The 22,913-nt window shown below is 36.3% G+C and overlaps 1 protein-coding gene and 2 long non-coding RNA genes across 3 annotated transcripts; 2 read left to right on the forward strand and 1 right to left on the reverse strand.

Annotated features, from left to right (window-relative positions):
• The first annotated feature begins 765 nt into the window (after positions 1–765).
• Positions 766–1,640, forward strand: LOC148779297 (uncharacterized). Its single transcript, XR_016048359.1, has 2 exons — positions 766–1,131; positions 1,319–1,640. It is a non-coding gene; the product is annotated as an uncharacterized LOC148779297 (long non-coding RNA).
• Positions 1,641–4,405: 2,765 nt separating this feature from the next.
• On the forward strand, positions 4,406–5,326 carry LOC148779298 (uncharacterized). The gene is made up of 2 exons (XR_016048361.1): positions 4,406–4,553; positions 5,057–5,326. It is a non-coding gene; the product is annotated as an uncharacterized LOC148779298 (long non-coding RNA).
• Positions 5,327–9,105: 3,779 nt separating this feature from the next.
• Positions 9,106–19,656, reverse strand: LOC18446050 (ATP-dependent Clp protease ATP-binding subunit CLPT1, chloroplastic). The gene is made up of 7 exons (XM_006856176.4): positions 19,171–19,656; positions 18,796–19,067; positions 18,640–18,675; positions 18,293–18,402; positions 13,166–13,345; positions 10,684–10,811; positions 9,106–9,641 (listed from the first exon to the last, which is right to left on the reverse strand). The coding sequence occupies exons 2-7, from the start codon at positions 19,032–19,034 to the stop codon at positions 9,609–9,611; spliced, it is 726 nt and encodes a 241-aa protein (XP_006856238.1). The 5' UTR covers positions 19,035–19,067; positions 19,171–19,656; the 3' UTR covers positions 9,106–9,608.
• Between the last annotated feature and the right edge of the window lie 3,257 nt (positions 19,657–22,913).

A 22,913-nucleotide genomic window follows, 5' to 3' on the forward strand; every position in this document is an offset into this window, starting at 1 on the left:
AATCATTTTAAACATGGGTAGGGGCATTGAATTACCCAAAAAAAGAAAAAAACAATTTTGACTTTAAAAAACAGGTAGGGGCACTGAATTACCCAAAAATAAAAAAAAAACACCCAAAAAAAAAAGAAAAAAACAATTTTGACTTCTGAGTGGGGAGGGTTGCTTCATGAGATATCCCAACATTGGCATTGACACAATAGGCAAAGCAAGAACCAAGAATATATGAAGGACAATAGACTGAGCAAGAACCAGCTTTAACTTTTTAATAAAGATAAAGGCTGAGGACCATGTGATCGAAAGTAGGATAAAAGGTAAAAGAAAAACAACCCAAAAGCTTCACAGCAACAATAAAGTTTCCTTTCTAGCAAGGAAAAGCATCTCTGAAAAGAAGTATGAATAAAATGAATTTAGCTCAAATCAACCTGCACGCACACTTTCGAGATTCGAAGGAGAGTTTGGCACTGATGCCAACAACAAATTATACGTTGGCGTCTCATCGCACTCGTTGGTGATGTACACATCAGCGAGCATTTTTCTTTTTCTTCCACTTCACTGCTCATGGATTCATCACATTCAATCAAAAAAATAAAAGAACAATATGCTCAGGCTGGATCTCTAGACATTACCTTAAAACTATTTTAATGCTTCCATTTGAAAACGAGCAGTTGCACCACTAAAGTGCTTTGAGAAAAAAGAGCCCAATTGTCTGGTGAAGGCCTCTACCATGATGAAATTCTATAAATACCCTTATTATGTATAAGGTGAGACACAAATGGTAAGCTTGGATAGTCCAGAACCATTTAAGTTACTGTAAATGGTAAGAACGGAGGATAAAGCATATAGACATTAGCACGAGAGATCAAGGCGCAGTGTACACATCCTGAGAGAACCACTTCTATGAGAAAGTGAAAATTGAGCCAGGATCCGAGCATCTGGCTATCTCCAGAACATGGGTTTGTGGTTTATTCCATCTCTTGCACACTGGACCAGTGCTTCAGCAACTGGTTGGTGTGCAGGGGGTGGAATATGGCACCCATCCATGCAGTCAAAAGCATAAGTGGCTATGTTCGTGAGCTGCAAACCGACGCCTGGAAGAGGTGACCACGTGCGACTCTTGAAGATATATTCATGGTTATACCTCTCTCTCTCCTTACACACACACACGACACACATGTACACAGCTTCAGAGCTTTCTTCTTCCAATTAGAACAAACTAAGAAAATAGAGAACGAATTTTTTTAGCAAATTTTGAAGATATGACCTAGTCATTGACTTGAGTTCTTCTAAACTAAATGTATGATATCCTCTCCATTGCAAGGTAAAATAAAATGGATGTTGAGGCTTGATAGTGCAATTATCATCCTGAACTTTGGCATGGAGCTCTTGGACCCTGCGAGTTACTTTTAGACGCATCTGAACTCGATGCATGAAAAGAGTAACATGGAGATTCACCACCCAAATCACCCATGGGTTAAGACCAGAAAGCACAAGCATCATAGTCTGAACTCTGAAGAAGTTACCAGCCTCATGTGAATAAGCTGAATATGATGCTGAAGCATATGGAATACATTAGAAAATAGTGATTGGAAAATTTCAATTTGCAGTACATTGGGGGTCCATTATGAATTATGATTTTGACACTATTGTTTTTCTCGTAACTTGTTAACATGTGGAAGACAAACTGCCCTAGCTGATGCTCTTGCATGTGACTGAGACATTTTGGAATATGTGAAGGGAAAGTATTGTATGAGAAACTTTCTCACATAAAACCATGAGTTCATATAAAACAACAAGAAGGCAGATGGAGATCTCCAATGTCCATCAAACACTCTAAAAGGAATGATCACCTTGGTTAAGCTGTAATAAGGTTACCTTAACTTTAGTCACACTTTAATCAGGATTGATGGGTGGTGGACATCAGCCTTCTGATGGTTATTATGTTAAAAGGCTTCATATACCATACGCTCTCATACTTGAACTACTACCATTCAAATTATAATCTGTCTGATTCAAATCATTCAATGGCAGATGTATGATTTAGAACTCTGAGGTCTACAGGTAGTTGTAATATAGTGATTGTGACATCCTTGTAACAATGGTAAATAGTCTCATAGTACACAATCTCTTAGGATAATATGAAAAGGGAAAGGTTTCTATACTTTGCCTACAACATAGAAGATCTATGCTTCCCCTACCATCCAACTGTCCAATTTTGATCAAGAGAGCTACTCACTGTTTGATCTTAGATCCGACGTCTCAAAGTATTTTATTTTTATTTTTATTTTTATATAAATTGTATGAATATGAAATTTGGTAGATGCCATCTTCTCAATGGGGCGCACCTATAAAAAATATTTAAAATAAATTTTCGATAAAATATAATGACCAAAATACCCCTTTAAATTTTCAGGGGTATTTTGGTCATTTTATTTTATTGGAAATATTTTTTTTATATTTTTCGCTAGTGAAAGTTTAATAGAGGATTGGATGTACAAAATTCGGCATCAAAATAGTTTATAAAAAAAAAAATTAAAAATAAAATAATGTAGAGACGTGACATTGTGATTACGGCAAACTTAGCCCTCTATTCAAAATGGACGGTTGGATAAGTGGAAGTAGATAAGTTTTATGTTGCAGGGGAAGCATAGAAAACTTGCCCATATGAAAAATCATAAATAGTACTTAAGAGGAGAGTTACTCAGTCAAGTTGGAGTGGACTTTGCTGAGTCTTGTATAGGGCCAAAAGCCCTAGATAAATTAAAAATATAAGACAAATTGAAGCCCTAGATAAATTAAAAATATAAGACAAATTGAAGCCCTAGATAAATTAAAAATATAAGACAAATTGAAAAAAATTAAAAGAAAGGTAGTGCAAGTAAAGTAAAATGAAAAGCAACATTAAAAAGTCCAAATAAGCATAAAAAAAGTATCAAAAAAAAGATTTAAAAAGAATTAATTTATAGGTGGGGACACTTTAAAGAATTCAAAAAAATATAAAAATAAAGATTACGGCAAAAAACACACGCCAATCTTTGTCCAAAAATCCAAATTATATACAAAATTTTTTCACAACAATACGATAATTTTACCTATTTTTTATGAGATATAGAAGTAAAAAATAGGAGATAAAGAGATATTTTCCCTATTTTTTATGTTGTGTACACAACTCGGGTTTACTCTGTCTCACCCATAGGCAAAGTCAGAGTTACTCGCCCAAGTCCACTCCCATAAGACTGATTGGAACTAAATTTGTCATTTTTAGTTTTATTTAACGGGAAACGGTTTTATGAGTCAACTGGCCTATGGGAATGGCAACTGGCCAACCTAGACCTGACCCAACTAAGCTTTTACATGGACTTGGACCCCACCTGGACACCCGGTTGGTCTAAGTGTCTTCAACAAGGATCCACTCCGGATTGGGTTTAAGTCATTTGGACCCAGATCAAACCAGAACCTGGGTCTAGAAATAAAAGAAATAAGAAAATTAATTTACATACTATATATTACATATTTGTATATGTTTTATATACTTACACTGGATGGGGTCAACCAGGACCTAGATCCGGCTATGGACTTGGACACAACCCGTTGGGTCCAAAACGTGGACCTAGATCCAGACCCAGACCTAGTTGGGGTCGACCTACCGGATCTGCCGGTCGACCTAACCCAACTGCCACTCCCAAGTCCAATAACAAAATTGTGAAAGTCCAATAAGAATAATTTACAATAGAACTATCTATGTTAGGTACAAAAAAAGTCACAATCATCTTTAACTTTTAGATTTGGAATTAAATTTAAAATCAAATTGTTAAGCGTGTAGTATTAATCACATTCAAAATCTGACAGAAATTTTTTTTTTTCCAAAACTTTGTATAACACTCTCAGCCACCTAATTTCATATTTGATGGCTCTTAGGGATTGTGACCATTTATAAAAGGAAAAGGTTTGTAGTATACAATCTTCAACTCCATACACTTAAATAAGGGCATAAATAAGAGTTAAAAAGACTAATACTTTAAAAAGAAAAAATAGGGGTTATGACGAGGAGTTTGCATGTCCCACGCTACTCTCTTTCCACTGAAGAATAACTCGAAAAGGAGAAATTAGAAATAGATTCTTTTCTCGAAGCTTTTAAAACTTGAAGCAGAAGGAAAGCTACTTTCATTTTTCGTTGGCGCAAGGCTTTGGATTCTATAAAAAAATAATGAACCATCTCTTGTTCGGTTTGGATGGAAAAACGAAACAATTCGGTGCTGTGACCAATTTGGAGGAAGACATTGCAATTTTAAATAATATTTAATATAAATAAAATATATATTTATATATATAAATATATTAAAATAATAAAAAATATAAAATAAATATACAATAAAATATTCAATTATATGCCTCGGCCGAAGGGGCTGAACCTTTAGCCAAAGAGGCCGAATCACACCGAAGCATGCCAAAATTTTGTGCTTCATCCGAAGAAGTCGGATCAGACTGAAGTGGGCTGAGGCGGCCAGAAGCGAGCCGAAATGGATGCACTGGAGCTTTGCTTCACTTCGATCTAGGTAAAAAATTCGAAGACTTCGGCTTCTTCGACTGAAGTGAAACAAATCTGGCAACTTTGCTTCAACTATTATTCATAATATTTTGGAATTGTATACAACGAGACCATTTATCTTAGACTTCAATAATCATGGATACGTATTTTTATAGTGACTTAGAAGCCTCAAATTGGTTTTAGATTTCAATAATCATGGATTTGAGAATAAAGAATTTTAAAATTTTAAAATAATGTATTTTGTAACTTATTATCTAGACTATTTTGTAAGATGTGCACAATTTTTAGAGCTTCAAATTTTGTGAGTGCGAAAATAGATTTTCAGTTCATCATAGAGGGTTTCTCGGGTTTCAAGCACTATGCTTTGATGTTCCTTCTTATGTTTGGAGTATGACCATTCGTGATGTTTATGTTATTTCATCCACTACTCGTCGTGATCGATGCACGGTTAAGATGAATTCTAGCTCTGAAGAATGGTGTTATCTGGTGTGAATGGTGTTATCTGCACAGGACGTGAATGGTGTTATCTGCGGAACCTGGCTGTGAATGGTGTTATCTGCACAGGACGTGTATGATAAAGCCAATCAACTTTGGGAAAGTTGGTCTGTACTCTGTACCAGCGTACTTCGTTACCGTAGTCCATAGAAGGTATTGTCCACTTCGTATTGTACTCCTGATAAGTAAAATCTTAATTCTTGCACTTTAGAAATGAACGGTTGAGATGCTATGCACCATAGCCTGTATTTCTTTTGAAAAGTAAGAATTTCATCGTTGAGCGTTTTTTACCCCTAAGTCGGCAAGAGGTTCGATTGACATGGCTAAACCTAATGGGATTATTTACAAGAATGCTATTTATCTTTTGTATATAGAGGTCACAATTATTTTTGCCTTTTAATTTCAAAATAAGTTGTCGTAAGAGTGTCATTGAATATACACAATGTTCCAAAATAAAATTTCTTGGGCTTCGTAACTCACTCCAACTCGTGCCATGTAAAATCTAATGAGTGAGAATGATTGTGACCTCCATATACGAAAGATAAAGGAAAAAGTTTATATAAAGATGCTACCTTATAATGTAAAACTATGGATGCCCCAACAAAAATCCATCGGAAAAGATAGTTTTAATGTTGAAAAACCCTTTGATTGATCATCTCGACATCGAGATGTATGACTATGAAAAATAAAAAGATTTTAAGTCTAAAAAATAATGCATTTTACAACATATTATCTACACTGTTCATTTTCAAGATTTTCATATGTTTATAGATCTACTTGATTTTAACCATTTTTGAAATTTAAAATTTTATAATTAGATATAAAAACATATTTTAAGATAATCTTAATAACATTTTATATCAAAATTATATACCATGATAAAATTTGAAAGGCACCGTACCTCTACACCTACGGAGGCATTCGTATGGAAACTGCACCCAAAGATAAACGGCCTCTTTGTAGACAATCCCAAAACTAATAGGCTAGCTTATAATGGGAAAGCTTTCTATACACCCCTGGGTTTAGGAAAGTCTTATAGGACACCTCTCTCGTAGGCTTAAATCTAAATAGACAGTTAAGATGACCCTGATCACAAAACAATATTTTATTTTAAATTTTTTCTAGCAATAGTGACACCAAATTGGAGGGTCCAACTAGGGTCGGCAATGGGTCGGGTCCGGCTGGACCCGAACTCACACCTGAATATATTTGGGTCCAGGTTTTGGACTCGGACCCGACCCATCGGGTCCAAAAGTTGGACTCATACCCATACCTGTCGGGTCCTGGGTCTGGATGGGTCTATTGCCACCCTCCCTATGAGCTTCCTTTTCTGTAGCCTACAATGGTGAACAAAGAAGAACTAATTTTTGAGAGGTGGGTGATTAGAGAGAGAGAGAGAGATAGACATTTGAGATCCAAAAAAATAACTATGTCTCCAATAAACTGAGAGAGGGAGGATGGTGATGGGGTTTGGCCGTTTGGAGAACTAGGAGAAGACAACAAGTATTAAAAGGATATTAGGATTGGGGCTTTGGCCTTTGGGTAATCTAAAAATTTGGATTCGGGTACCCACCGAGTCTTGTATAGTAGGACCCATACCTGGACCCGAGACTATCCGGGTATTCTTTATTGGACCCGGACTTTACCCGTGGGTCCAAAACTTGGACCCATACCCTGACCCTTATCGGCTATACCCGACGGGTATGGGTCAGGTCCGAGTCCATTGCCACCCCAGGTCTAACCCTCTTTTAAGTTCGCACCTATGAAAAATATGCTAGAAAAAATATTAGTGATAAACTAAAATAACCAAAATGCCCCTAAGAGTTTTAGGGATAGTTTGGTCACTTTTTTTTGAAAATATTTTTGTTACATTTTTTTTGGGTGAACCTTATTACCAATTTTTATATTCATATAATTTGTATAAAAAATTAAATATAGAATATCATGAGAAATCAAATCTAGATCAAACAGATGATGGGTCACTTATGATATAGAAAAGTAAGCAGAGAGACCATTTATTTTTGTACAAAAAAGTCACAATCATTCATGTCCTTTGGATTTCAAATTGGGCGATTGTAGAAATATCATTGAATAGACTCAAAATTCAAAAACAAATTTCTCGAACTTTGTGACTTACCCTAAGCCATCTAATGAATAGGAATAATTGTTACATTTTTACATAAAAAAAGTAAATGATTTATTTGTATACAATCCTATATATAAATGTTCTTTTTGTAGACAACCCCTAAATTTAATCCTTATTATCTATTATTTGGTAGCATACATTAAGGCTCGCTGGAAACCCATATGCAGTTCTGCATGTAAGTTCATTTGTTTGAAAATATTTTTTAGTTTATGCAAAGTAATTGCCTAAAAATCACATATTCTAGCCAAAAATAATTAAAAGTTACTAGACATTATGAACAATATTCAAGATGGCAGAGCAATATTCAAGATGGGAAATTTTGTTGCCTGCAAACAAAATGTTTTTTGGGGCGAGGGGGAATATTTGAGGCGTTCTACTTGTTACTTAGCCCCCATGATTGTGTACATAGAACATCTACTTTCTTTTTTAAAGAATATTTTTCATAATTTTTTGTATGTTATTTTATGGATACGGTTAGCATGCAGGCAAGCCCGCACATGTAGAAATGCAGGCTTGGTAATAAATATATTTTTTAAATATAATTTAATCCTAATTTTTAGAGAATATATAATCTTTAGCATGAAGATCATTATTAAGAAAACATTTAAACCATCATTTACAATTGTTTTTAGATGGACTAAGTATTTGCATTCATCTTTAAAATGGATGCTTTATACCTTTAAACAACATATTGTAGAAATACAGTCCAGCCCACGTGAAACAATTGTTCTTATTTTATTGCGCAGTTCAAATTTAAATATACATGGCTTTGGAGTTTCAACTATGAAATTGAATGACAAAAAATCTAAAATATTTAACGAGAGAAAAATTGCCCAAGATTCATCCATTATGTCAATTTTGCATTACAAATCACATAAATGAAAAATGGAAAACATTCCACATACACAATAACCAAATTGAAACCAACAAAATGAAATACACCAACCTCTCAAAACCCAATCAAACTTAGCTCGAATCAGTGTTTGGTTACCAAATGTCATTTTTTACAACCACATCAAGTCTCAAAAAGTATTTGATTGAATACTTTTCAATTTTGCAAAAAATAAAAAATTTGAATTTTTTATGATCTTCAAAAAATTACAAATTCTTGTTTTTGGGGGGTGTCTTTCAAGCTCCAAATCATCATAAATAAATATTAAAGGGCATAACCCAGTACTGATCCCACCTATATAGGGTCCCATCATCCCAAGAGGGGTGAGCTAAAAATGGTCCCAACCTTTTGCTTTTTATGTACAAAATAGCCACTCTCATAATTCGAAACTGTTCTCTTGCGCCGGCTAGCCCAGCCTTTTTATCGTCACATCAAGTGACTGTCCCTCAACATAAATAAATATTAAAGGGCTGAAATACCCTATAAAACCCTTTTCCCCACTTTTGGTGGGAAATCGACATTTTTCATGGGAAATCGACATTTTCCAGAGGTCCCTTTTCCACCCACGGCCAAGGTGTACCCTCGGGCCACCTAGCTTAGGTGATCTACATAGGCGGGCACCCAGATACACAACTGAATTAGACCCTGCCTAGGCTCTACTTCGTGTGATTGGCCCCCTACACTGCCTAGGTCGCTAGGTGGTTGAATTTGTTATTATTGATTATTAAAAATGTTAAATAATTAAACAATATTACATATGATACAAAATACCTACCAATACAATAAAATACATGAAAAAAGACGTATACCCTTCTCTATAACTATGAGCATTTTTATTACCTTGTGGGCATTTTTAAAAGATGGGAAAAACTACATCCCCCTTTTCTATAACCTTGTGGGGATTTTTAACAAGCAAAGATAATGTAGTTCATAGAAAGATAATCTAGTTCTTAGAAAGGGATTTAGAACCGAAGACTTCTAGGTCTGTGCTAGTGATGTAGTTCTATTTTTTACCATTCATCACCATTTATTTCAAAAGTTTCCCATATTATCAGGTCTGTACTAATTTAGTAAGTTACAAAAATCATGGATCCAAAGAGGAAATGCACCTATTACAACTTGGGATGTCTTTCAAATCCTAAATCCATCTCTAAGATGGATTTTTGAAAAGGAACACCACTGGATTATGACCTCATCTAAAATGTTCCAATTAATTATTAGAGCACCCACCATATCATCTGCATAGCATTGAGTAAGCAAAGTAGCATGGAACCTGTGTGCTGAGCCTAAGTTGCCCTGCAACTCCAATGGAGCAAGCAGGGCTTCTAACCCAGTGGCGCACAACAATGGAGATGGATGGAGCATCAATTCCATTTCAATCACAAGTTACAGTGAAGACCCTCTTTAGAAATCCGAACTCCTAGATTCCAAGTCTAAGCAAAAATTTTCGACTTCTTCCAATCAAATTGCTCACTTGGAAAAAGTCACCGCCATTGATTGACCGCTTGTTTTTTCTTTGTATTGCTTTGCTACTTGGTGGTGAGAATCACATCCTTGTCCATCTGTTTAAAAAGCACATTAGATTCTTACTCTAAAATTCCTCTCTCTCTCTCTCTCTCTCTCTCTCTCTGAGAAAAAGATCTCCCACACAGAAATGTCTGTTCTCTCTCTTTCTTAAAGGTCTCCCACACAGAAATGTCTTTTCTCTCTCTTTCTTAAAGGTCCTCTAACAAAACCCACACCAACATTTCAGGACTCAGCCGAGTCCACTGGGAACTTGGTTGAATAACTTGTATGGCCGAGGCGAGTTCCAAGGGCCAACTCTGCCCATGTTTAAAATGATTAAACCTGCCTAATTTTTTATTAAAAGATTTTAATTAAATAATTAAAAATACATTTTAAGATAATTTATATAGTTTTTATAATGATTTGGGAAGTTCTCTCAACATGCTCCAATTTTTATTTTTCTGAATATTTAAAGGTACAAATAAAAAATTTCAATAATCCATCTTTATGTATATTTTTGGACTTTTATGGGGTTCTAATGAATTTGAAAACTTATTTTGCTTTTTCCTGATTTTTGATAAATTCTTTGCTTTTTAAAATTGTTAGCTTTTTTGTCTTATACACTACTTGGCCAAGTCCGAAAGGACTCGGCCAAGTTATTTCACCAGGGTCAGGCCCAGTTTAGAAACATTAACCCCACACGTGCACACATACACATACATAAAAATGCGTGTGCACCCACGTGTGCACATGTGGGAAACCTTGTACTTGATCATCTCGCCCTCAAGGTGTATGGATACCATACAAAAAAAAACTTCACGTCCTAAAAATTGTGCATCTTGTAAAAAGCTATTTAGACAGTCTATTTTCAAGATTTCTAAGAGTTTATATATCTGCTCAATCTGGACATGTTTTGAAGTTTTAAATTTCATAATTAGGGTTGAATACGGATTTTCAAGCCATTATAAGGTTTCGGTTACCAAAACTACATTTTCCGGTTAAATTTAGAGATGTGCCCTACTTGTATAATATAAGGTGGACACCTTATATGAACCTCACCCTATATATATATATCAGATTGAGGAAAGAGAGACTTACAGATTTGGCCAGCTCCTCAGCTTTCTTGTCATCAAACGCAAGAGTAGCCATTATCTTGTGACCAGCAGACTCTTTCTGAGACCAAATGCCAAGAAGCAAGTGGGTGTTGGTTACCTCCCCATCCTCACCTGCAATTCAACACCAATCTCTCATTGGGTTCCTCAAAACTAAACAATCGAAAACAAGTAATGCAAATTAAAGTAGTAGTTCACAACATTCTAATTATCAATGACTATTAAAGGGCTATGTTTTCTTGGGGAAAGAAATAGGCAAGTCCTACAACCTCAAGATATATAATTTCTTTGATCTCGGATTACACTACAGGGTATCCAAATGCCCCCAGAAAGAAAAGGCGATCTTTAACTGTAAGTTGGGGTTCCAGAGAAGAGAAGTCTCCCTCCATTAATTTTATTCAAAAAAAGTCTCCCTCCATTAAGCGTTTTGTGGAGTAGCGTCATTCTCTCTATCTTTAGTTTCTTTTCTTTCATATCAATCCATACTGTCATATTTTTTACAGGAAACCAGCTACGGTTGTATGTGACCGAGAAAATGGCCAGGGGTTATGCACAAGCAGTTTATGGCAATCGAAGTGGGCATGGACTAGTGTATAAAATCATGAATAGGAGATTACATACACAACCACTCCCAAAACAACACCTCCCCCTCCCCCCCCCCCCCACAAAACACACACACAACAAAAAAGAAAAAAGAAATTTTTTTTTTTTTTTGTTTTTTTGCTTGAACCAACCATTTCTTACTCAAACATTGGATTTGCTTCAACTTTGAGATAATGAGGGACCTTCAAGATAGTATAAAGAGACAAATTTCCGAGAAAACAAACAGAATCTACAATATAAGATAAATAGCATGTGTGAACATGCTATATGAGACGTGGTTGGGACCTTGAGATGCAAGAGAGAATAAAGAAGCAACCCAATTAAAAAAGAATAAAGGCAATCTGATAAATTATAATTCCATGAACTGAAGTATTAGTGACTTGGATTTTTAATGTCTTTCATGCAACTTAAACACGTTATAGATGCATCACATCTATATAGCTAGATGAGATGTTCATGGCATCAATGCACCTAGTTGCAACAATTATCCATTCAATTTTTGAGTGTGCTTTCATCAAAGGAAAGCTTGGCATGCATGCATGCAATGTTTATACCACAATTTGTTTTTATGTGATTCATATTTACCCGAAAGAAAAGCCATATTGATAGTTTGATTTTTAAATTCATTGACATTTTAAATGCTCCAAACTTTTTGTATATTTTTATAAAGAGATGAAACAGGATCCTGCAAAACAAGTGAATGACTTGGCCTTTGTACGTGCAATGAACACAACAGCAGAATAATTTGGATCTATAATAATCCCACTCATCTTTTTAATGGACGATGCTTAGGAGTCCATGGACAAGTACTTGGTCATCAGGCTTGGGCTCGAGTGGTTAGCAGCTGACATGCAGCAACTACATCTCAAAATCGATTCCTACCGCAGAACTACACAAGAAAAACTCCATGTTTTTTTCTTCTCTTTTTTTTGGGGGTTTTTTGTTTGTTTGGGGGTGGGGGGGAGAGCAGAAATATGAGTGGATTTGGCAAGGGGGAAGAGCAGAATGTTTGTTGGCGGGAGAAGGGGGAGGGGGTTTATGACTTGGGATATGATGGTTGAAAACAGGGCGAAATACTTGTGGACTTATGGTGATAGTGATATAAATTTAGATTAAAAAAACAAGTTTTCATCCAAGGACCAATACATGACTTTATTTACGACATCAAAAATCTGAAATGTGCTGCACATGTTAAGTTTTTAAGACGAGGCTTGCATAACTAGATGGTTCAATAAAGCATGACCAGAGGGACATTCAATTGATTCATTGATGCATGATGGTTTACTAATCATTGAGTAAAATCCTAATCTAGCATGTTGGTAACTCATAGAGGTTTTGAAAACTTAGATTAACTTTCTCAAGGAGCAAAACAAACAGACAAAGTTTTGTATAGATAAAAGACTTTCAAAGAGAAACCACCATGTCAACTTATTTCTTCTTTTTGATTCAGCTTGCCAACATGGTTACGAGCCTCGTTTTCTTTTCGTTTTTGAGTCAACTTGAGAACGAAGAATCAAATTTGAGCAGACAATTACATCCATCCACTTATAAGGCTCAATTAATTGCCATCTTCTGTTAACGAGATTGAAAAGGAACTTCCATGATCAAGGAACTTCCATACTAAATGTGGCGACCTCATTTAATATTTGCTTTAGAGAGATACTTAAAGATTCATCAGAATGTATCCAAGAAACAACAACTATGTTTCTAGGTCTTTGGGTTACATAATCTATAATAACACGCAACATTCTATAGTATTGCTTGATTGCAATCAAACTCACAGGAACATAAAAAGCCAGAGTGCCTTAAGTTACAAGTCCATCAAAGAAAGGATTGGATAAGTAGAGGAATAAGCTTTGTATTACCTGATTTCATTTTTTCATCAACAGCCCAGTCTAGAGCTCTCTGTGCCGGCTCAGTTAACGGCGGATGCTCAGGACTGAAAAAGTACATCTCAGACTTTCCAAGTAACTTGACAGTTTCATCCCGCATTTTGAAAAGAGTTATTCCATTAGATCGTAAAAACTTTGCAGCAAGACTTGTACCTACAACATAAAAAATCTAAAAAGAAAGGCGTTGTGTATAGAAGAAATAGAAAATGCACTGCAAGCTTGAGCCTGAAAATGTAAACAAGTTTAATGATTATTAAAAATGATCCATTACTAAGGCTGCCAGCAAACCAAGCCAGCTTGAGAGCCAGTTCGTCTTGGCTTTGTACGCACCAAGCTTGAGCAAAATATAATTTGGATTGACAAGCTAAGCTCAGCTGAGCTTGTTAACTCACTTATTAAACAAGCCAAGCTCAAACTAAGACAAGCTCAGCTTGAGCTCGGCTTGAATTTGATTAATATATCACCCAATACATAAAAAAAGCGAAAAATGATTTTACGAGCCGACCTATCAATATAGGCCAGATGGAGGCGAGGTGAAATCGATAGCCAAGAATGGTGGTGCGAATTCAATTTTTTTTTATTTCAGCACCTTGATGAGACCTACATGAATGTGTAATTGGGATCCATTGGACTCCTAATTTTCTCGAAATCCTAATTTCATTAGCACGCAAATCTGGCCCTTCATCTCTTTCTCCTTTGATCTTGGCCATCTGGCCCATAGTGTGCCGTCGTCCGGTTGGTTCATAGAATCGTTTCCCATAAAAATTATACAATATATGTTATCTTATGTTCGCCCCACCTCAAGGAGGATACTTAACTTAATACACACACACACACTCACACTCACACATATAGGGGATTGGATTGTATTCAATGCAATCATTTCCCAATGGTACAAGGTCACTATTACTTATAAACATCTAATGTGAAATCTGATAGCTTGAATATATATAGAGCAACAGTCTTAAAAATGCTTATAGGTGAAAATGAATAGGACTTGCTATGTCTGTGGTGGTTTATTGAATGAACTTGCAGCGAACGACGAAATGTATGTGACGCTTCCGCGTGGATTTTTTACCGTAATGGACCTAGCATGTCCGTGGCAGTCTGTGGCGGTCGTTTTATCCAGGCTGTTCAATTTTTTCAGGCGGTGATGAGCCTATAGGCGAAATCACTGCAGCATTTCGCATATAGGCGTTGCGTAGTCTCTTCCATATATATATATATATATATATATATATATATATGAGAGAGAGAGAGAGAGAGAGAGAGAGAGAGGGAAAACACATATTATATTATATAATTCATATTATGAAGTTGTGGAAGAGAGTGATTGAGCAATGACTAAAGTATGAAACGAGTGTGTCAAAAATTAAATTTGGTTTTATGCCAAGGAGGTCAACAATTGAGGTCATTTTCCTACTTAAGCAGTTGATTGAGAAGTTCAGGGAGAAGGGAAAAGACTCCACATGGTCTTTATTGATTTAGATAAAGCTTAGACAAGGTACCTACTACCTAGAGATTTAATTTGGTAGATGTTGGAAAAGAAAGGAATCTCCAGATTCTACATTAACATGGTGAGAGATATGTATGAGGGAGCACCAGCTAGTGCAAGGACAACTTAGTGGAGGGAAAGTGAGTTTTCAATGGCAATAAGCCTACATCAAGGGTTAGCGTTGAGCCCATATCTCTTTGTTTTAGTTATCGATGAGTCAACTAGGCATTTACAAGCTGAGGTACCATAGTGTATGCTGTTCACGGATTCATAGATTTGATCGATGAGACTAGAAGTGGCGTCAATGCAAAGTTAGAATTTTGGTGGGATGCTCTAGAATCTAAATATTTTAAAATTAACTAGACTAAGACAAAATACATGGAATGCAACTTTAGTAATGTTTACGATGCAAATCGGGACGATCTCAAGATAAGAATCAATCAGATTCGAACCACAATCTAATTTTTATTAAGAGTGACAGAGAGTGGGGGTCAATTGAATTCTAATATGAGGTTAGATCTACTCAGAAATAAGCAGATCTGCTCTTAGATTAGTGGCAGAGCTAGCATTGATCCAAATGCACGAAATATTGAATGAAACGCCAATAAGATCTTAGATCTAACAAAATAATTAAAAAAATAAAGATAATGAAAATCAAAAAAATAAGGATAAGAAGAATACCTGGCTGCGCCAGTTGGCTTGGCAAACCCGAGGCTTCGAGGAAGCCTCACCCGTATCATGACCGACTGAGTTTATGCCGTGCGTCCTCTTTGTTTCTCTTTAGGTTTTGATCAGGCCTTGGCTTGGCTGGATGGCTTTCTTAACCTAAGGGCTGCATGTTTAATGGCCTAAAGCTAGGAAAAAGGGTTTTCTCAGGGTCTTCTCTCGTATCTCAGAGTCTCAGGTTTTTCCTGGCATACAAGCTAACAACGTCTAACATACGGTTTAATGGCCTCCCCTAAAATGATCTCGAGAATACGTCATTTAAAGGCCAAAAAATGCATGAAATGATAACCTTCTAAAAACAACCAAATCTGCCAGCTGAAATTCAATTTTGGGGGTCAAAGGGGCTGGGCGGCACAGGTGCCGTCCAGCCCAAATCTGAACAAAATTAGCAGTTTCTGATTATAGGGTGATTCATGCGCTTTTGTAATATTGTCTACAAAAAATCAGGTAAAAATAAGTTCTTTTGCTATTTTTACTTGATTTATTATTAAAACAATGGTCCTAAAGAATTCTAGATCATAGGATAGGGATCACGGACTATGGTAGTCTATGGTTTGGGGGTTTTCTGGAATAGTGAGGTCTTAAGGGTTCAAGAATATCACAGAATGGGGTGTCTACAAGTAATAATAGGAAAAGAAACAAGGAAGTAGCTAAGATTGATGGCTAAGAAATAGCTAAAAGCGAGTATTTTTGATATCTTGGGTCAATAATCCAGGAAAATGAAAAGATTGATGAAGATGTCGCATATAGAATAAGAGATGGGTGGGACAAATGGAGATGTGCAATTGGAGTCTTATGTGATCCTCGCATACCAATGAAGCGGAAGGGAAAGTTCTATAGTATAGTTACGAGACCAGCTTTGCTCTTGGGTCAATAATCTAGGAAAATGAAAAGATTGATGAAGATGTCGTATATAGAATAAGAGATGGGTGGGAAAATGGAGATGTGCAATTGGAGTCTTATGTGATCCTCGCATACTAGTGAAGCGGAAGGGAAAGTTCTATAGTATAGTTATGAGACCAGCTTTGCTTTTGAGACGGAATGTTAAGCGGTCAAAAAATAACATATCCATAAGATGAGTGTAGCAGAGATGAAAATGTTGAGATGGATGAGTGATGAGACAAGAAAGGTTAGAATTTGAAATGAATACATTCGGAAGAACTTAGGGGTGGCTCCAGCAGACTTAGGTAGCCTGGCCATGTGCAGCGTAAACCCAATATACGAGTTAGGAGATGTGATTTGGTTCAAGTGAATGGCTCTAAAAGGGCAAGGGGAAGGCCAAAAAGGACATGGACGAAAACAAGTGAGAAAAGATATGGGAACTTATGTTCTCATTGAGGGTATGGCCCTTGATAGAGCATAACCAAAAAACAGGATTCGTGTGGCCGAACCCAAATAGTTGGGATAAGCCTCTGATGGCGACATTTATATTATATATTTCATTGTTTATGGGTTTATAGTCAGCTTGTTCATGGCTTGACTTAGCTTGTTTATGGGCTTTAAGGAAACAACACATGACAAGCCAAGCTCAAGCTTAAGGTTACTTTCCCTTAATCATGCACAACCAAGCTCAAGCTTACTTTCCCTTAATCATGCACAACCAAGCTCGAGCTTACTTTCCCTTAATCATGCACAACCAAGCTCAAGCTTATGATCCGTTAACTAATCCCGCTCAAGCTGGGAGGTTCAAGCTCAAGCCAAGCCAAGCCAAGCTTGAGCATGCACAAGCCGTGCCTCAGCTGGTAGGCAACCCTATCTTCTCCTCATCACTTACTAGTGCTCACCATATTCCCATTTAAACATAAGTTGTATTTATTTGTAGTGAATGCTCCACCATAATAATTTGTTGCTCTTCTTCGTGATGTCAATCATATTGAAGATTTCTCAGTGTGCAAGCAAACTGGAAGAGCCGATAGATTTGATACTTTTCAACCAGGGTAATTGTTTGGAGCCATCTAGAGCCTCAAGTGTGCATCCACCATGTATCATTTTTTTCCACTCTAGATTCAACCATTTATTGTCATTACCTACTAGTGTTCCATTCATGGCACCAAAGGCCAGAACATTTAAATTCTGATAAAGTTCATTTTTTTTTTTCTAGTTTACTTGGTTCTTTTCATTCAGTTCTCATACAAAATTATAATTGTTGGACTATGTTTATGATAAGCAACCACTCCATATTTTATGACATCTCAAAGTGAACAGTACCTCTCGTCTTGACCTTGTGGAGTACATTGTACAGGAAGTTTCTCCCGTTCCATAAAAATTCACTCCAAATTATCATTCACCTCCACCTTCATTGATGATTTCTACACATTTTCTGGATACATTTCATGAAACATAACTCCAAAGTTTATGATGTTTTTCTTGCCTCATATAAAAAACTTTTCAGATCAGACCCAATTTGAAACATATAAAAGAGCCTAGCTCAAATTGTAAGGAAGAGCTTAGCTTCAATAAACTTGAAGACCATCAAGATGCATCCTGGAATACACTGAGAAAAATATGGAGTTCATAGAGACATCCATAGTTCTATTGTTTTACCCAGAGAGTCATCATTATTTGGGGTTCACACCTGATTGAAAAATGATGCTTACACTGCTAGAATAAATATTGAGGCAATTACTTATGTATAAACACAAGCATGAAGCATTCTTTGTGTACATATGACTCAGGTGACTAAATCATTAAGAAGGTACGCAGTCCACATAATGCAAGCATGCGTGTGTGACAATATACAACACAGAAAAAGAAGAGGAAAATATGAACGAGAAACAGAGTAAGAAAATAACTGATAAACGGCAAAACTGACTTAATAAATGCGCTTTAATAACAAATGTTGCTAAAAGAATATATTCCAGTATGTTGGCAAAGCTAACCTTCAACCAGTATGCCCATAAGAAGGGTTTCTGTTCCTGTTTTTGGGTATTTAAGCTTCCTTGCTTCCAACTCTGCCATGCCAAAAGACTTTATAGCCCTAGCTGACCATCTACAGAAAACGAATGCTATAAACAATCTAACAACCTTAAACTAATGAAGAACAATAAATGTTTCCCATCAATGAATCCAATAACATTTTTGGATCTTTTTTTTTTTTTGATGGATAACTGTTTCCCAACATTGAATTCTAGTTCCCAAATTTGCGAACTCCATATGAATCCATCAACTAATGAAATGGAATAAAGAAACTAAACTGCAAGCAATTAACAAAAGAGGATGAGCTTACCTAGGAACCTTACCAGAGGAAGCCCTTTCTGGTTTGCTGTAAAAATAACATCATAAAACTTCCATTATTTTTCCCTTTCATTTAAAAACGGTCCTTCTCAACCAAAACGAAAAGGAAAAATAAATGTAAATGTCACTAATTTCCATGAAAACTTACGCGGTAGGCAACATCATGAACACAGTGGTAATAGAACATCGTCTCTTCACATAAGGCACAGAAACCCTAGAACGATAAACCAAACTCTGAGTCGACAAGCTCAAACCTAAGCCTAAACCTAAAGCCTCTGATTTCAATTCACCATGTCGAGAAAGGAAAGGGATCCTGGTCTTATTAGAACCAGAAATCAACCAACAATGCGTTAATAAGGATGAAGATGTGAGAGCTTGAGCAGCCATGAAGAACCTAATTGTTCACTGAAACAACACAGACTGCAACAAAAGAACAGTAAGAAAACCCTCAAATTCTGGGAATGACGAAGGAATGAAAGCACTTATTAGGCCAAAAGAGAGGGAGTTTTTGGGTTTTCTTTACCAGATATTAGGACGTCGCCTTCAAAGATTTAGTAGCACTCATGGTGGTAATAGCAAATGGAGAGAGAGAGAGAGAGAGAGGGGGAGCGACAAGGCCTTTAAACTGGATAGAATTCAGAAGAGTCCACGAGCATGTCTACAGTATGCTCGAGTTCAGGTGAACGGCTGAGATTGGTGGCGTCGGAAACTAAGAAGCAATCGAACCTGTTCGATAGGATGTTATGGTTTTGTCATTGTTTTTACTGAGCTGAGCTAGACTGTAGTGGATAATGTCCTCAAGTACATGAACCATCTCCGGATTGTATACCACAAAACTATTTATCTTTCTTAGGTCACAATTATTTCCATTAGATATCAAATTGGGTTGTTTTGGAGTTTAAGATTATTATTGTTTTTTTTTTTAATTTTGAATCCAATCGATGACACTTTTATAATTACCCAATTTAAAATTTAATAGAAAAGCATGGCTATGTCCTCTGTGTACCCATGTATGTATTGTAAAGATCCACTTATATTGGCAAAGTGGTACAAAATCACCTCCATATGACATTTTCCTATTTGTATGAGGGTATTTTTGTCAATACAAAATAATATTTACTTGGGGGCCATATAAGTTGAGATTTGAGAGACAAACTATTATGGGAATGCTTTTTATGTTCTTACAACATAAAAATTCTATCTTCCCTTTATCCAACCATCTATTTTTTAATGGAGAGTTAAGATTGTCCTAATCACAATGTCACATCTCTATACTATTTTATTTTTAATTTTCTTTATAAACTATTTTGACATCAAATTTTGGAGACATCAAATTTTGGACGTCAATTCCTCTATTAAACTCGCACTAACAAAAAATATATAAGAAAATTATTTTTAATAAAATAAAATGGCCAAATACCCCTGGAAGTTTCAAGGGGTATTTTGGTTATTATTTTTTATCAAAAAATTATTGTTAATATTTTTTATAGGTGCATCCCAATGAGAAGATGACACGTACCAAATTTCATATTCAGAAAAATTGTATTAAAAAGACTAAAAATAAAATACTTTAAGACCTAGGATCTAAGATCAAACGGTGAATGACTCTCTTGATAAAAAATGGACGGCTGAATGATAGGGGAAGGATAGAACTTCTATGTTGCAAAAGGAACATAGAAAAGCTTTCCCATCATTATAGAGTGAATAGAAGTTATAGGAAAAAAACCATTTGGGGTTTGGCTCCTCTCTCAGCAAACTACGGTATTGTTGGGCCAGATTATTGGCATTTCTTTGTAGAGACAAAGTTGGTAGACTGTATCACATAAAGGAGCCCACTAATTGTCTTATTGTAGTAGAGAAATCGATTTAAGCTTTCTCTACTATCGTGTGTGATCTCTATAAAACTCACTAATTGTAATTTTTCTTAAGGCTGGCATTGGGCCAAGACAAGTCTCGGCTCTAGCCCACCCCTAGTCTCTATAAGGCTGATCGAACCCTGCTGGTCCCCTGCCATCTTTATCTTATTCCTTTTTTTCTTGGATTGTACCTGAGCCCAACCCAGCAAGGAGGTTGAGGCCCTGGTCCTATTAGGGTCGAGATGGGCTAGGCCAAATACAATTCAAGAAAAAAGCAAAGATGGAAAAGAATTAAGGGAAAAAAAAGGCCAGGTCGGGACAACCCGAGCAAGGTTTAGCTCAGCTCAATCCTCTAGCCATGGCTTTCAAGCAAATTTTATGGCCCAGACCAATTTTCTAGGCTGGGCGCCCGACCTATTGTCAACTTGATAATGAATTCATCCTTGCCCATCACTAATTAGTCCATTTTAGGTATACCAAGTAAATTCGTATGTCTTTACTTTGTGCGTGTGTTGTGGTTTATTGGATTCTTATTTCATTTGCTTTTGGTCCTTTTTATACTTTCCCATGAGACTTAACGTATAGATTTGTGCCGGCCGTCCCAAATATCTTTTAATGGGGGATAAAGTGAGAACTCTAGCTACCAAACCAAACCATGGCATTGTTGCACCCTTGTATTGGGCCAGGTTATCAGCCTATTTTTGCAGCGACATAGTTGGTAGATGGTATTTTGTTGTAGTAGGGAAATTGATTTGAACTTCCTCTGCCATTGTGGGTAATCTCTATAAAACTCGCTAATTTTTCCTAGGGCTGGCCGTGGGCCAAGCCAAGTCTCAGCCCTACCCCATCCCTAGTTTCTTTACTTAGCTCAAGCCCCACCCAGCAAGGAGGTCCAGTCTAGGTCCTATTGGGGTCGTACCGGCCAAGCCAAATATAATCAAAGCAAAAAAAAGAAGAAGATAGAAACAAATAAGGGAACAAAAAGAGCCCAGGCCAAGCCTTCCAGGCTGGCCATTTCATGGTCTTGGCCCAGCTCAATCCTCTAGCCATGGCCTTCAAGCACATTTTATGGCCAAACCCCTAGTTATTATGAGCCGGGCACACTACTCATGGCCTTGATAATGAATTCATCCTTGCTCATTGCAAATTAGCTCATTTTGGGTAAACTACATAAATTGTTGTGCGTCTTTACTTTGTGTTTGTATTGTGGTTTGTGGGATTCTTATTTCATTCGCTTGTGGTTCTTTTTATGTTTTTCCCAATTCTATTGCACATATTGTTATTCTTAGATTTATTTTTTTTTTAATTTAAAAAAATGGGCTTTTCATTTGGTTAATCTCTTTCGTGGTGTTGGGTTTGTTGTGGAGAGCTCACGACTTCAAACAGCAATTGGGGATATCTGGGTGTTCCAACACCCTTGAATTAAAGTATTTGAAGTTCCTGTGATGACTTAAAAATTTAGTTCCACATATAAAATTTGTGAACACTTAAAATGGACAATTGAAATTATGTACAGTCATTCATCATAGAATTTGTCCATCCAAAATTAAAAGGTTATAATAGTTTTTGAAGATGGTTTCATTATATTACCATAAAATTGTTGTAAGAAATCACTCCCCAATATAGTTAATATCAACTGCATCCTACCACTTCTAAACTTCTTTTTTTTTTCCAATTTTGGACATGTTCCATTGTTTAATCACTCCTACCTGCTTCACTCTTTTAACTGTAGATATACTGTAGAGTCCAAGTTCTATAAACACCCCATTTTTCGAACCGAGAAAATACAATTTTGATACTCAAGAAAGGGAAGCTCTGTACGTGCGAGTTTGGACCTCTTACATCAAAAAATTAGCTATCTCACTATTTTCTTAGTTGTTTATTCTGAAATTTGTTTCCTTCAGTTCTAAATTGAGTCCCAGAACCAGTCCTTCTAGCAGATCTTGTGCCTCAGGGTCCTGTTGAAACACTTTCTAAGTCATTTTTAAAGGTTGAGTTTGAAACTCCATTTCACTCTTTTGGTTTTGCCCTGTTTGAGTGGACCTTATGAGTAAAGTTGGCACCAGTGATTCTTCACTCAGTTGTAACTTCTTTTTGTTTCAAAGTTGTCATCACAAGAAACCGAGATTTAGGGAAAAAAGAAAGAAAGAAAGAAAAATAACTCTTTTTTACAAGTTATTAACAAATACTCGGATCTCCAGTGAATAGAGGAACCAGATTCCCAAGGATTGGTATTAAAAGCAAGTAATAATCTGATTTCGACCGGGATTTCATCCTTTATCAGTGGCAGTCTAAATCTCACTACCCTTGCCTCAAGTCGAAGCAAAATTTTTCCTGTGGTTAACTTGCAATAACTTTCAACGAATCTTTGCATTAGAAGAGTTGTTTTAATCCGATTTTAATCACTGTA

Source organism: Amborella trichopoda, chromosome 13, assembly GCF_054954075.1.
Source record: "Amborella trichopoda isolate Santa Cruz 75 chromosome 13, AtrichopodaSantaCruz75HAP2 v2.0, whole genome shotgun sequence".
Taxonomy (NCBI): Eukaryota; Viridiplantae; Streptophyta; class Magnoliopsida; order Amborellales; family Amborellaceae; genus Amborella; species Amborella trichopoda.